Raw genomic sequence first — 16,181 nt, 5'->3', positions numbered from 1 at the left:
CATTTCAATCTCATAGTATTTAATAACAATAACAACACTATTTTTGATTTGTAAACCACATTATGCTTTGCATAGTTCTGAAAACAATCTCCTATTGAAAGTAGTGGCTGTCCAGTTGTACCCCACATTATAGAGGAGAAACCTCAGGTAGTGCCTTATCCAAGGTCATATAAAAGCAAGTGAAGACTTGCTGAGACTACAGCCTGGTGCTTGTAATTCCCATCCAACCTTCTTTCCAATCTATACTTAATGTATTAAGAATATTTGAGGTATTTGATTGAAATATTCTAAAGGAAAATACGTACAGGGAACCATTTTAATCATCTGCTATTACTTTGGATGTTGCATAGAACCATAATAATGTATTTAAAATTTAGTATTTATCTTTCTTTTCTTGTCACCTTCTGTATGCAGAGTATTGAATGCTTTACTTCCAGCCCTAAGAAAACAGTATTGTGCATTAAAAGAATCTGGCCTGTTAAATGCTACTTTTGAGTCTGACTTCAAAGAAATTGAACATTTGGTAGAGAGGAAGAAAGTGGTGGTTTGGGCTGACCAAACTACTGAACATGCAAAGCAAAATGATCTACCAGGGGTTTCTATTCTTATGACCTTTCCACAACTTGGACCAGTTCAGTCTTCTCCTTGTTGTAAGTACATATTTTATTTCATTAAGTAAATAAACATTATTTCTAAGAAGTAGCCTCTGTTATAATATCAATCAACAGAACAGTCAGTTTTTTAGTAGGTTTGCTATTTTGTGAAAATGGGAGAATTAACTTCAGAATCATTTCAATTAACCAGTATCTTTCAAAGGTATAAGAGTAAGTATGCTTGATGTTCTAAATAATTCTAGCAGTAAAGTTATTTTATTTTACCTTTTTTTGATAAGATAATTTTACTTCCACCCTTCTTTAAAATTTAACCTCTGTTAAAGACTGAAGATTATAATTAAGAATATTATATTCTGTAATACATAACAATCTTGTATGTTCTTAAGATCAGCTAACAGTGTAGAATTTACTGTTTTTCTGTTGGCAGATCACTTGATGTCTCTGCTCTCATAAAAGTGTGCGTGGGACATTTTAATTGAAAAACTAACATATAATCTTGGTTTTAAAATATTCAGATTCTATAGCAGTAGAGTGCCCTCTTCAACTTTTCCCAGAACCTCAATCTTCTGTGCTATCTTAGAGATGAATGCCTATTAACAGTTTGGTTATCATTACAGTGTGTGTATAATATTTGTATTAGATAATTAACTCATTAGCTTTTTGTTACATTTCCCATGAATGCTAACATATTGTATATATATTAAACTACAACTGTTTTTATTTGTTTAGTTTATTTGAACAGTTTTAGGGTGCATACATAAAGAATCTAGCATGTTTTTTAATAGTTGTGAGAATTGATGTACCATCATTTACTTAACCATTGTTCTATTGGTGAACAGTGCATGTCAGAGAGCATGCCCATATACAGTAGTTATCTGCAGTTTCACTTTCCACCATTTCAGTTACTTGCAGTAAGCTGAGGTCCAAAAATGTTAAATGGAAAATTTCAGAAATAAAAACTTTATAAATTTTAAATTGCACACTGTTCTGAGTATCATGATAAAATCTCATGCTGCCCTACTCTGTCCTTCCCAGGATGTGAATCATCTCTTTGTCCATCATATTCTTCCCATTTGTCATTTAGTAGCCATCTTGGCTATCAGATCGACTGTCACAGTGTTGCAGTGCTTGTATTTAAGTAACCATTGTTTTACTTAATAATGGCCCCAAAGTGCAAGAGTAGTGATGCTAGCAATTTGGGTTTGCCATAGAGAAGCCATAAAGAGCTTCCTTTTAAGTGAAAAGGTGAAAATTCTAGACCTAATAAGGAAAGAAAAATAAATCACGTGCTGTGGTTGCTAAAATTTATGAGAAGAGCGAATACTCTATCCATGAAGTCATGAAGAAGGAAGAAGAAATTCATGTTAGTTTTGCTCTTGAACCTCAAATTGCAAAAGTTATGGCCACAATGCATGGTAAGTGCTTAGTTCAGATGGAAAAGGCATTAAATTTGTACAAGAAGATATTTTGAGAGAGTGAGCCCACAGTTACAAACTTTTATTACAGTATATTGTTAGAATTGTTCTATTTTATTATTAATTGTTGTTAATCTCTTACTGTGCCTAATTTATAAATTGCACTTTACTTTAGGTAGATATGTATAGGCAAAAAAAAAAAAAAATAGTAAATATATGGTTCAGTGCTATCTGCAGTTTCAGGTATCCACTGGTAGTCTTGGTATGTTTTCCCCCTTGGATAAGGGGAAGACTACTGTATTCCCATGTCTGCATGTGTACTAGTTGCCTAGGAACTAATTTGCTGGGTCAGAGAACAAATAATTTTTTTTTAATTAAAATGATCTGTCAAATTCTCCAAAAGTTTTCTTATACAAATGTTTATGAGATTTTACATTGTTTATGTCTCATCTTTACCTTAACCCAAAGTAATAACAGCAACACTAAATTAATGTATATTCTTTTTAAATTTGCAACTCTTATTTTTAGTGATTTTAATTCTTTGAAGTTTGTGGAGACTTCTTTAAAGCCCAGCATAGAGTTGGTGTAAATGTTTCAATTATGCTTTTAAAGAATATATTAAGTCAGGTCAAATTGGTTGTGTTCTTCAAATCTTGTTCTTACTGACTTATTTTTTAATTCATGTTCTATCAAATACTGAGGTGAACTATTAAAAACTTCATCTTTTACTGTGGATTTTTCCATTTATATCAGGCTTCTATTGCAATGCTGAAAAATTAATACAAACATATCAACTTAAAATAACACTGATTTATTATCTCAGAGTTCTGTAGATTGGAAGTCCAGCAGGCTCAGTTGGTTACTCTGCCTCGAGTATCACAGGCTGTAATCAAGGTGTCAGCTAGTTGGGTCTCCTATCTGGAGTTTCTGGGGGAGAATGTGCTTCGAAGCTCATGCCGGTTGTTTGCAGAATTCAATTCTGTGTGGCTGTAAGGCTGACGTCCCTGTTTTCTTGTTGGCTATTGGCCAGGCAGCTCGAATTCAGAGCAAGTCCAAACTTGCTAAAGTACCTGGCATTGTGCAGGCACTCAGTTTTTAGAGGTCACCCCTATTCCCTAGCATGTGGTCCTCTTCATCACTTCATCTCCTAGCCAACAAAGGCAGGTCAAGTCATTCTCATGCTTCAGATCTCTCTTACCTTCCCTTCTGCCTCCTCTCTTCTGCCTACAGTTAGAGAAAGTTTTTGCTTTTAAGCACTCATATGATTAGATTGAGCCCATCAGGTAATCTAAAATAATCTCCCTATCTTAAATTTCATAACCTTAATTACTTCTGAAGATGTATGTATCTTACTTATTTTCTTGAAGACTGTTTAGCTGGGTACAGAATTCCAGTTTGGTGTTCTATTTTAGCACTTTAAAGATATCATTTCATTATCTCCTGGTTTTTGTTGTTGCTTTTGTAGCCAGCTTTCATTCTAAGTGTTGCTCCTTTGAATATAATCTGACTTCTGGCTTCCTAAAATGTTTTCTCTTTGTCTTTGGAGTCTTAGTAGTTTTGCTATATTGTGCCTAAATGTAATTTTATTTCTACCTCTCTTACTTGGGTTCACAGGACTCTCTGAATTTGTGTCTGCATTATTTTTCAGCAATTTTGTAAAGTTCCTAACCATTATATCTTCAAATATTGCTTCTGCCACTTTTATTCTCTTCTCTACTTCTGAGACTCCAATTATATTACATGGTACCTTCTTATTGTCTTAGCTATGACTTTTTACTCTCTTCTGCTTTTCATTGTTTTTTCTCTTCCTGCAAATTTCTTTTCACATATTCTGTAGTTTTTTTCAGCTGTGTCAAATGGTTCTTAAATCCATCAAGTTCCCTATCTCAGTTATATTTCAATTCCAGAATTTCCATTTGATTCTTTTTTTATAGTTTCCATTTCTTTGCAGAAATTCTCACTGAATACGGTGGGTGAAGTCTGTGCCTGAGAATTCCCAAGCCTAGAACCCACTGCGTCTGTTTCTGTTCTCTTTCTGCTGGATTTCTTTCATGTGCATTTCCTTGAATGCATGCTAATTTTTGTGCATCCCACATGTATTTGCAGAATCGTTTTAGAAATCCTTTGAGGCTTCTGATAACAATGTCTTCCTCAGAGAGGATTAATATTTGCTTATTCCAGGCTCCTTTTGGCATTAGCAGTCTAAAATCATTTCAGTCCAGTTTTAGAGACTGAGATAATTTGAAACTGAACTTCAGCTTCTGCGAGGGCCTGCCTACTCCTAGTTTACCCTGTGGAGTTTAACTGTGCCCCAACTCAAATTGGGGAGGGTTTAGGAAGAACTCCCTTTAGTAGGCACTAAATTCTGGTTCCTGCATCCCAGTCCTACAAAGCTCTCAACAATGTTACTAAGCTGTTCTGCCACCTCCAGCATCAGCAAATATCCTTGAGGGGAAAATAGCTGTAAATGCAGAGATTACTTTCCTGAGCCTTCAACTTCCTCCTGATACCTGCCTATAATTCTTCACAATCTTGTTAGCTCTCCTGTGCCTTCAAGCCTGTGTTTTTTATATTTTGTCCAGATTTTTTACTTGCCTTCAGTAGAGAGGTTGCTCTGAATTACCTAGGTCTCTTATTATTAGGTTTCCTATACTATATCTTTACATTAAGATGACAGGCAAGTTGGGGTTATATGTATATTCTTTTTCTCTTAATAAAGCATTATCTTCATCAGAAGTGACCTCGTTGAGATCATTAGAAGGAAAACTTAAGATTTTTTTCAGATTCTCTCATACCTTTGGGGCCTTGATTCTTTATTTATAGTGCATTCAAGATGTTGCAGAGGAAATAGAGTTTTAACACCAAGATTAAGAAATACTGACCACCTGCTATGTGATGATCATTATCCCTTATTTAAAAATCTGTATTTCACTTACAGTGTAATTGCGTAGACTATACTTGTCAACAGTAAAACAAAACATTTATTTGGTTCTGAATTCTTTTTTGCAACATATTCAAAAGGAAAGACTATTGAGATTATGTTACCTTTTATAATCATGAACTTTCTTCTGAAAATGTATCAGAAGGCGGGTTTTGTTTTTATTATGTTTTGTTCTTACTTTATTATTTTAATATTCAAGTGATTTTATAGATTAACTATTTGCTTAGTATGTCTTATTCATTCCATGAATTATGTATGTTATATTCATTATGAAGAGAGAGTCAAAGATGAATAACAGGGAAGGGGTATAAAGTGAGTACATTTATAAATGTTTATTTTTCTTAGTCTTAGAATATTGAAGTAGTTCATTTTAAAAAGTAAATAGTGAAATTTACTCTTGAATTTCTAAAGACATGAAGCAATAGCCAAATAGCATATATTGCTAAAATTTATCAATAAATAGTCTTAACAAATTTTAGAAGTAAAATTCAACTAAAGCAAAACATGAGTCAAATGTGTCTCATTCATCTTAAGCTTATACATGTGCGACTGACTTTTTTCGTATACTCCTGTAATGTCAAGTGGTTTTGTTGTTAAATTTCAAAATTACTAAATGCTGTGGGGTTTGAATATTTTATTTCTGGTGCTTTAAAAAGTATTTACTAGATCAGCTACATTCTTTGTATTTAAAACACACACACTGTGTTTTTAAAAATCTGATGAGATTAACTATAATTGATATAATCTGTACTCTGTTGTTAGGAATTTAGGTTGTTTAATAAATTTTCATTATTGTAAATAATATTGTAGTGAGCAAATATATACATTTATCCTGGTGCTCATGCCTGATGACCCCTATGATAAATTCCTAGAAGTGGAATTTCTGGCTCAAGAAATCTACACTTCTTTAAAAGTTTCTAATATATATTGCTAAGTAACTTCTCCCTCTCCTATATGGTTGTACCAATTTTAACTCCCATGAACAGTGTAAGAAAATGAGCTCCTTGATTCTCCAAGTGGGGAGATTGTTAGTAAAGGGGCTGGAATGGTGAACCCGAGCACCAGGAGATGAATACATGAGGTGCGTTTTAGAAACCTTTCCCGATCACACGGTGTACCATCCTCTGGGCTTCCCATGCATGTTTTAGCTGTAGGAAGATTCCCCTGAACCTGGAGATTGGGAACCCATGGAATGGGTACCATGCAGTATTACTTTAAAGGGTCTGCATTTGCTCACCCAACCTCACCAATCCTCTCAGCCCCAAGAGTGTCCAGACTTATGTCTCATCCAGGTGTGGGTCTAGATGTGGTCAGTCCAGGTTGCATCACAGCCCCTGAACGAATTTTGTAAGAATTTCTCTCTCTTTCACTGTCTTTGTTTTTCGGGGTTTTTTTGTTTGTTTTTTGTAATTTATTTTTATTATGGGGTTTAGCTGATTTTCAATGCTGTGTTTATGCCACTTTACACCCAGTTGATTCACTTACAGAGAGATATCAATAAATACTTTTTAAGATTAAAAAAGAAAGAAAAGAAAATGAGCTCCTTTTAGCTTCACCAGCTGTTGCTGTTAAAATATTTTTAATTTTTAGAAAATCATTTTCAAACACACATAGAAATACAAAGAAAACTATAATGAGCCTCATGTTCTGTACCTATCACCTAACTTTAAGAATTATCTCATGGCTAGTCTTGAGAACCCCATCTGCTTTCCTCCACCCCATCTATATCTACACTGGATTATTTTGAAGGAAAACTCAGGCAACATATCATTTCTTCCATTTACATCTTAGTGTCTCTAAAATAAAACACAATGCTCTTTTCATAACTAATGCCATCAGTGTTCAAATTTCCTCCATTGTCCTGTAAATGATTTCTTTTTATAGCTTTTTTATATCAGTATCCAGACAAGGCCCATACTTTGTCATTGGTTGGGATGCATCTATTAAATCCTTTTAAATCTGGGGTTCTCTCTCCCTCTTTTGTCTTTGCTAATTACTTATTGATTCTTTGCCACTTTAATAGTCATAAATATTATCTTCTTTCCATTTTTTCTTTGTTTACTAGTATACTTGAGTGTATTTTTTTCCATCTATTTAAGGATATATTTTCTGTGAATGACCTAGCCAATCATTTGAACATTTTTTTTTCACATAGTCATGTATAGCAAAAATTGTTACTTATTTACAAGAGCTTAAGATATGGATGTTTATTCATTCAGTAATATTTATTGAACTTTTACTGTGTGCCAGGCACTTATCTGATGGTAAGGATACATCAAAGTACAAAGGCAGATCATGTAGAACCTTGTAGGTCATTATAAGGATATAGGCTTTTACTCTGAACTAAACGGAACTATGGCATGATCTAAGCAGAGAAGTAACATATCTTAGTCATGTTTTTATAAGATCCCTCTGGTTTCTGTGTTGAGAATAGATTGTCATATGGCAAGGGCTGAAACTTAAGACACCACTGCAATAACCCAAGTAAAAGATGGTGGTAGCTCGACCAGGTTGGTAGCAGTGGAGTTGGTGAGAAGTGGTCAGATTCTAATATATTTTGAAGGTAGAGCCAGCAGGATTTCCTGACAAATTGGATTTGGGGTGTGAGAGAAAGAAAGGGCAAAATTGACTAAGATTTCTGAACTCCGCAACTGAAAGAATCCAGTCACCTTAAAAGAGATGGTGGAGCAGGTTTATAGGGTAGAGGTGACAGAAGATTAGGAGTTCAGTTTGGAGCATTTTAAATTTGTCTAAGATACATCCAAGTGGAGATATCATGTAAGCAGTTGGATATAAGAATCTGGAGTTTAGAAGTCTGAACTGAAAGATAAATTTGAGAATTGTTAACATTTAGATGATATTTAAAGCCATAGGACTAGATGAGATCATCAAAGGATATTAACTCTTTCCTGTAAGATACATGTTGCAAGTATATTCTTCAAGTTTATCATTTACTGTTAACTTTATTTGAGATGTCCTTTTTAATACTGAAATTTTAAACTTTTATCTAATAAAATAGCTTCATTTGTTTTTTTTTCCCCCCTGCCTTTGGAATTATTCCTCAAAAGGCCTTTTCACCTATAAGTTTTTTTAATTTTTGCTTCCATTTACTCCAGGTTTATTTTGACGTACGTTAACAGGCAAGACTCTAACTTAATTTTTTTCCAGAGAGCTAGTCATTCTTGTATAATATATTGACAGTCTGTCCTTATGGCACCATTAATTTACATACAGTAGTCATAGGTAATTCTGTTTATTGGATTTTTATCTTATTATTTTGCCTATTTGTCTATCCTAGAGCTAGTAACTATTATTTTAAAAACTAATAGTTTATAGTATTTTTTGACATATAGCAGTGCTGGTCCCCCTTTTTTATTCTTTGTTTTTAAAGTGTCCCTAAGAAATGTCTGTCAGAATCATTTTTTTCTGATTCCAAGGAAGTAAAATCTTTTAAAAATTTTGTAAATTAATTTTGTCTTCACATTTTCCTACTGTCAAATCTTCTCACTCTAGAATAGTTTGCCTCTCCATATGCATACCCTCTTGTATGTTCCTCAGCAAAATTTTAGAATTTTCTTCATATATGTCTTATACATTTGTTAATTAAAGATATCCTTAGTTTTTATATTTTTGTTATATAGACTAATTTTATTTTTCTTATATTAATAAGCCTATATTACTTCTTATTCAAGAAGAAATTAACTTTTTTAATTTTGTTAATTTTAATACTTTACCAATGTCAGTACTTAATTTTGGGATAGATATTTATTTGACTTAAAATCTTTGCTTCCAAACTACATGTCTGTTGACTTGGAGTAAAACATGCACCTATTTTGGGTCTGGAAAACAGAGAAAGCACTCACTGAGTGCCATGCAGGGTGGGGATGCCGGCAGCAGGGTTTAATTATGGAACTGATAAAATTTCTGACATTAAATGAAAAGTCAAGATTTCCTCATTACCCATCTGGAAACTCACATTTAGTAATATTTCTGTCTCTAACCTTTCCTTTTCTTAAATTTTGCACCCCATGTCAGTGATTTTATCTTAGAGTACAATAAAAGATACTAGTAGAACCAGTTTCTTATAGTACAGATATTCTGATTGAATACAGGGTTCTTATGGAAGTTTGTTTCCCCTGTAATTACTTGAATACAAAGATGTTTCATTTTATAAAAAAGATCTCTATACTAATTCCTCGTATAATAAATATGAAGCAGCAAAATGCTTATAAACTGAATCTTTCATATATCTTCCCATTTGGCAACAAAATTTAATCAGTGCCAATAGACAATGAAAGTCTTTTTTGAAGCCCTAAATACATTTCGTTTGGCCCTTAGTCTCCTTGTACACAAGGCATTGTTCAGTTATTCACCTGTAACTGCAAATATTACTGTAAATTAAAAGGTTCTTTGCATTGTCGTTTTCTTTTTTCCCATCTTACATAAGCATGAATACTAGGAAAATGAGACTGAGAGGAAAACATGGTATCTGCTATTTCCCACGGAGACAGGTTTCAAAAGGTTATGGTTGATTTATTACTCAGAATGCTGGATTAATTTAAAGGACTGTAACAGTTCTTAAAATGTATTCTCTCTTTATGATATTCGTAAATAGCTGATATTATCTCTGTAGGCATTAATTACTACAATAACCACAAAAGTGTCTTATGAATACATTATAAAATGTTTATTATTTTGGTTAATTCACTAGTACCTTAAGGTTATTTATCTTTTAAATAGTTAAAATTCATTCACCTGTACATTTGCATCTGCAAATTCCGTGAGTCACAAGGCTGTTAAAAAGAATCCAGATTTATGATTAGTACAGTAATTGTATCAATCACTTGTAGCCTAGAAGTGTTTATTGAAATGCATATATTAATATTTGATTTCACTTTAGAACTTTGCCAACTAATATTAACTTAGCATAGTTTCCCAAAATACTTGCTCACGTACTTATTAACATGAGTGCTAGCAAAAGAAAAATCCTTGCCATCATTTTGTACCAAACCTCAATTAGATCTAATCCCATTCATCAGTGTCTCCCTGTCATGAACCCTACTTTGCAGCCTGTGACTCATGTTTGCTAAATACTGCATTCTGCTTTTTACACTAACGTACAGCTCTGTAAATCTTTTAACATTTGCAGTCTTAAGCTTTTGATAAATTAGTTCCCCTGGGTAAAATCATTCAGGACACATGATATGGCACATCAAAAATGACCCCAGAAGGCCTGCCCATTGTTTAAGAGGGGGATTTTTAACTCATTAGTGATAAATTATCTAGTCTCTCTATTTAGAGGAACCATCTGTGGAATATTTCAAAAAGCTGAAAAATAAATATAGACCCCTCCTACCTAAGAAACCACATGAAATTGCCAGTTAGTCCTTGTGTTTTAGAGATTTATTTAAACAGAGAATAGAGTGATGATTCTTAATTCAGTTTATTTTAAAACATTTTGAGAAGATTTGATGTAAGAAATGAATAATTATAGTGATATCTAGAACAGTTTCCATTTCTCACCTCTCCCCCTCTACAATCTACTCTTCACCCTAAAATGATCTTCCTAGCAAAGTTCAGACCCCTTACTTAGAAGAACCTTTAAAGGCTTTCCCAGCTCCATGCAGACTCACTTCCCTATGGCACTCAGTGTCCCAACCTCCTCTTAAACATGCTTTCATTTTCTTGCCTCTACAGTTTCCAGGCTTCTCCCTCGATCTTGAGTGCTGCTTTCTCTCCATCCCACATCCTAGCACATTAAGATTCTTATCCTCATTGACAGTCCAATTTAGATACTGCCTTCTTTGTGAAACCTTCCCATTAATGAGTCCTCCCCACTTTGCCTGCACACACTCTTTTACATTTCCATTATATTTTTTATTCCATTGTTATAACAATTATCATATCTTACCTTCCCTCTCCCCAACAAACTATAACTTCATTGACAGTCAAAAACAGTTTTTTCATCATTTTTAGGTTTATTGCCCCTTTCACTAATGTTTTAACCTCATTTTGCTTTTTTTCACAGAACCCCTTGTTATACACACATTTTCCTATCAAATATGAATTTAAGTAATTTTTGTTACCTGCATATTATATTTACCTAATCCCCTATTAATGAACGTTCAGTTGTTTTCCCTTTCTTGCTGTTGTAAGCAACACTCCACTGGACATCTGTGTGTGTGTGTGCATATTTTGCGACTTGTTTAATTATTTCCTTAGGCTAAGACCCCCAAAAGTAGAATAGTTAGGTCAAAGGGTCTGTACATTTTTAAAGCATTTGATATGCATTGTCAGGTTATTCTCCAGAACTATTATAAGTGTACAGTCCACCCCGATAAAGGGGGGTAGAAGGTGAATATTTTTTTAATGTGCTTTTGTCCATTTGTATTTCATTCTGAGTTACCTGTTTATCTCCTTTGTCTTATTTTTCTATTATCTTTCATTTTCCTTATTTACTTTGTTTGATAGATAGATGACCACATATGTATATATATAGATATACATATATATACAGACAAGAGCTTTAAACACTTTGCCATATATGATACATATTTTTCTTTTATTTATGGTGGTTGTTAATTTCTACGTAACCCAACTTTAAATTATAAAGGTATTTATCTATTTAATTCACATTTATGTTTTCTTTCTTCTAGTAGTAGTAGGTAGATGACATCTCAGTTTTGAGGGGTTGAAATGGTATAGTGCCTTCTATTCATATTTTTGGGTCTGTGAAGAAAATTTTGTATTTTTAAGTCTTCATTATAGTCATATTTATATATGTTATTACTTTGTATTGCTTGGTTTCTTTACCTGACTTGCCTCTGGTAAATCAATAAGAGATTTTAGCTATGCCAACAACAAATATGATTGATATATGAGCATATCACTTTTCTTGCTGTGAGCAACAAATTATAAAGTAGGAAAGTTTAAGTGAACATTAAGATCATATAGTGCTAAATTCTGGTTCTGTGTTTGAGATGAACCCCACTGTGATTTTCCTGGTGGCCTATAATTAATCAAGAATTAGTATGACCATTTTAAAGTGGAAATTCAGTAAAAACTATATACATTGCTAAACTATATGATTTTTATGATGTAAGAATATTATAAAGTAAGGGTTTCTATTACTTGGGCCTTTCTTTTTTTGCTACTATGAAACATGTGTAAGTTTTAACTTCCTTTTCCTCTGTAATGGGCATTGGTTTAAAATTATTTAGATGTGACTTGTTGTTAATAATGCATTGATTTAAGGGCATTTCTAATAATAATTAAAAGAATTCATTTAAAAGTAAAAATATACTGACATTTCCTAAAACTGCTTTTAGGAAAACAGACAAAACAAGTCTGTTTTTTCTGTTTTCTATTAAAATGCATGTTGGATGATGTGTAACAAATTCTAAACAGTATGCTTACTGCTATTTATTGATTCATCTATGTTTAGGTATTATCAGCTCATTCTAAGAGATGAAGATTTAGCTCGTTTACACCACCACTTTCTTTCTTTTTCCTACTAATGTACTAGCATATTATATAATATATAATTATCTTAAATTATATAATATCCTTGTGTATTAGTAGGATCATATAAGAAGTGGCCTATATTAATATATGTAACATTTAATCCTATGGCCTCGTTAAGGAAATTTTTTAAAATAAGCAAAAAAATAAATATTGTAAAAAAATCTTTTAAAAGTAAAAATATACTGACATTTCTTAAAACTACTTTTAGAAAGACAGACATGAAACAACTCTTTCCTGCTTTCTACTGGAAATATTTTAGAGTCCTAAATCAAATCTGTGGGATAAGCTTCTTGGAGAAATGAAATATTTGAAAGATTGAAATAATGAAGCAAACTAGATTATGCTCACAAGTGGACTTAAATAACTTAAAGAACAATGCAGCCAGTAAATACATTTTTACATGTTTCTCTTGAGGTGTAGGCAGTTTCTCAAATGTCTTTTTCATATATTTCTTTATGAGACTCTCCTGTATTTCACTAACAAAGTCAAAATATCTAATTTATTGCTTTTATTGCACCGCCATTAGTTGATCATATTCCTTAAAATTTCAGAAGTTTGGGGGAATGATGGCAAATGGCAGATTAATATCTAAACTGTGTTTACTTCTTCATTAACCACTTAACCAGTCATCAAATATTTGTTCACAATTTCTTTTAACCACTTAGCAAATATAATTTAGTGATCAGACAAATTAATTCTAATTTTATTACTATTTTTACTGTTTTTGTTTTGATATTAAGCTGTGGCTTATATTAATAGCATATTTTATTCTATAAAATGCTACACAGACTACACAAATGTTAACGTTCTTATGTTGTAATCTAGGTAACATTGTGTTAGAATTTGGAATACTACTGATGAAAATTGTATTTTTTCACTATCCACAATTTTAGCACTTGCATTTAGAGTTAATTTTGAAAGTGGTTTTAATACTTAAAAGACTTTCAAAGGCTTGTAAACCTTGGCAGTCTCAACAAATGTTTTTTTCTGACTTCCTTTTTAAGTCTCTTTATGGACTTACAGTAAACAAACTTTTTGAAGCGGGAATCTCTAGCCATAATGTAGGAACAGATAAATAGAACACTAAACCACTTTATCCTGAAATGCACATTTTCAGCTGTATATATGATGCCTTAAAGCACCATATAAATATTTTAAGATATTTCCTAAACTATTAATGGTTAAGTATTACAAAGACTAGGATTGGATTCATTAAGCAAAATTTACCCTAGGGTTTAGAAGAAAGACTTTTCTATATCTCTCATTAGCTCTGATCTGTCTCTGATCACTTTTCAAATCCTGGTCTAAATTGTAGGACATAGTCATTTTGAAAAGTTATATTATTTAATCATATAACTTTCATTGCCTACCCTCTTCCCTAAAGGAGTTGATGAATAAATCTCTAGCATTGTTTATGCATTTTTTGCTAAAAAGACTTCATAACTATAAAAACAATAATAGGGTACATTATATTGTTATTTTATTAATATGTGCCTTCAACTATTTGAGGTGTTAAAAAGCCCTAAGAGATCGTCTTGAATTTCAAGATAACTATGTTAGACCTTTATAAGTAAAGCAATACCAAAGTTATTTTTCAATGAACATTTTCTCTCCAGGAAGTTCCCAAACTGTTCTTTAGAATTATATGTATTCTAGTTAATTTGAAAACAGTAATAGAAAATGTCTTGATCCTTAAAGTGGTATCCTCTCTGTTTAATCATCTGAATATCTCAACAGACCTGTGAAGAAATTAAAGTATATCTTACCTTCGTATGGAATCTAAATGTAAAGATAAAGATAGGTATAAGAAATATCATTAAAGCTAGAGGTCTTTAGGACACTTAAAATATCTGAAAGCAAACTGATTAAATCCATGTCCTCATACAAAATATATCTTTCATTTCTTAGAATTTTTGCTATCTAAGCTTTATTTTTATTTCTACTATTTATTATGTGCTATAAACTTTAAAGCATAACAGAATTACACATGCTAACGTTCAGATTTCACAAGTGGTTTACCTCTTCCCTGAAGAAGAGGAATTTTCCTTCATTCCTGGGACTCATGACTTTAAATCCATTCTGCTCATTCTCACCATATTGAATGATTTATTTTTGCTGATTGATTCACATTTTTATTGGCCCTCTTTAAATTACTAGGTAGATAACTGTTCTGCCTTTCTTTTTGTTGCATGCTAGGGAAAACATAAGTAGGAGAGTGAGATGATAAGCCAGTGGAGAATGGGGCTAAATAAAAGATCTTTCCCACCTTCCCTAGGCCTAGAATGTTCATTTTGCCCTTCTATTAGATTGCCAATTCCATTTCATGTTATCTGCTTGCATGTTTCAGTTTAGACTCATAGCTTTGGCTAGTTTGACCCCACTCAGAGTCCACAGATTTGGGGTAAAGCTATCCCAGGACAAGCAAGAGATGTGATTTTGGACTGCTCTTTCCTTTTATAGCCCCAAAGTTTAACCATTTTTCTTTTCATTAAAAGCTTCTGCATGTGTGTGTGTGTGTGTGTGTGTGTGTGTCTGTCTCTCCCCTCTCCCCCTGCCCCCTCCTTTTTTCCCCCTCTTCACCTCCACCTCCTTTTAAAATTCAGTTTATATTTTTATAAAAGTAATACCTGCACATAATTTAGAAAGCTAACAAGTACTATAATATTTGTGTAGGTATTCCTTGCCCTATTGCTGCCCACTCCCAATTCTTATTCACCTTTTAGCTATTTCTTTTGATTTTTCCTCCTAATTTCTAAATTTAAAATTTATACTGCTAATTCTTATTTGTTTATATTTTTCCAATTTTAAATGTTATCTACTTACTTTTATTTCATTTTATTTTAAAGGATTTAACAACTTTACAATGTGTATACATTTCCTCCTGTCCCCCTTTTTGCCAAAAGAGTTTTTCACCTTTTTAAAAATAAATCTCTAGAGTGTTATCAAGTAAATATCGTTCTCTGTTGAGCTACAAAGTGTATAAATTCTCTTTCTTGTACAACTTTATGGTTTCTGTATGTAGTATTTGTTTTTTTCCCCATCCTCTTTCTTGTTTTCTCCTTTATTCTACGGAAGTTCATCCTCCAATAAATTCTGGAGAATGGGTGCATAGGAAGTAAAATTTTTTTAGACCCTGGATGTACAGCAATATTTTTATTTTCTGATTGACTAGGTATGGAATTCTAGGTTGGAAATAATTTTTCTAAGAACTGTGAAGACATTGCTCCATTGATTTCTAGATTCCAGTGTTGCCATTAACTGTCATGCCATTTTTATTCTTCATACTTTGTGTGGGACTTTTTCTCCCAGGAAGATTTTGGGATCCTTGGTATTCTGAAATGTCACAATGCTATACCTTGGTGTTAGTCTATTTTAAGTTCATTATGCTAAACAGTTTGTGGGCCCTTTGCACTGGAAACCTTTATCCTTTCACTCTGAGAAATTTTCACATATGTATTCAAGCACTTCCACGTGCTTACATACATAAACCTCCATAATATGTTTCTGCCCTTCTTTCTGTTCTGTCTTTGGAACACTTATCATTCTGATGTTGGATCTTCTGGATTGATCCTCTAATTCTATTATCTGTTTTCCAGTATTTACCTCTTTTGGTTTGTTTGTTCTTCTTTCTAGGAGATGTCTTCCACTTTATCTTAGAACCTTTACTTTTATTTTGTTTTCCTCTCA

General features: G+C 32.7%; 1 protein-coding gene across 1 annotated transcript in view; it reads left to right on the top strand.

Annotated features, from left to right (window-relative positions):
- Window positions 1-16,181, top strand: part of KIF18A (kinesin family member 18A) — a gene marked incomplete at both ends in the record, with an annotated part of 70,050 nt that overhangs the window by 37,236 nt on the left and 16,633 nt on the right. Inside the window, one exon of the mRNA XM_082844135.1 lies at window positions 415-650. Within this exon, the coding sequence (XP_082700261.1) occupies window positions 415-650 (236 nt within the window). The remainder of the gene's footprint in view (window positions 1-414; window positions 651-16,181) is intronic.

The sequence above is a fragment of the Leucopleurus acutus genome (genome assembly GCF_964270905.1).
Source record: "Leucopleurus acutus genome assembly, chromosome: 8".
Lineage (NCBI taxonomy): Eukaryota > Metazoa > Chordata > Mammalia > Artiodactyla > Delphinidae > Leucopleurus > Leucopleurus acutus.
This window is presented reverse-complemented; position numbering and strand designations above follow the sequence as displayed.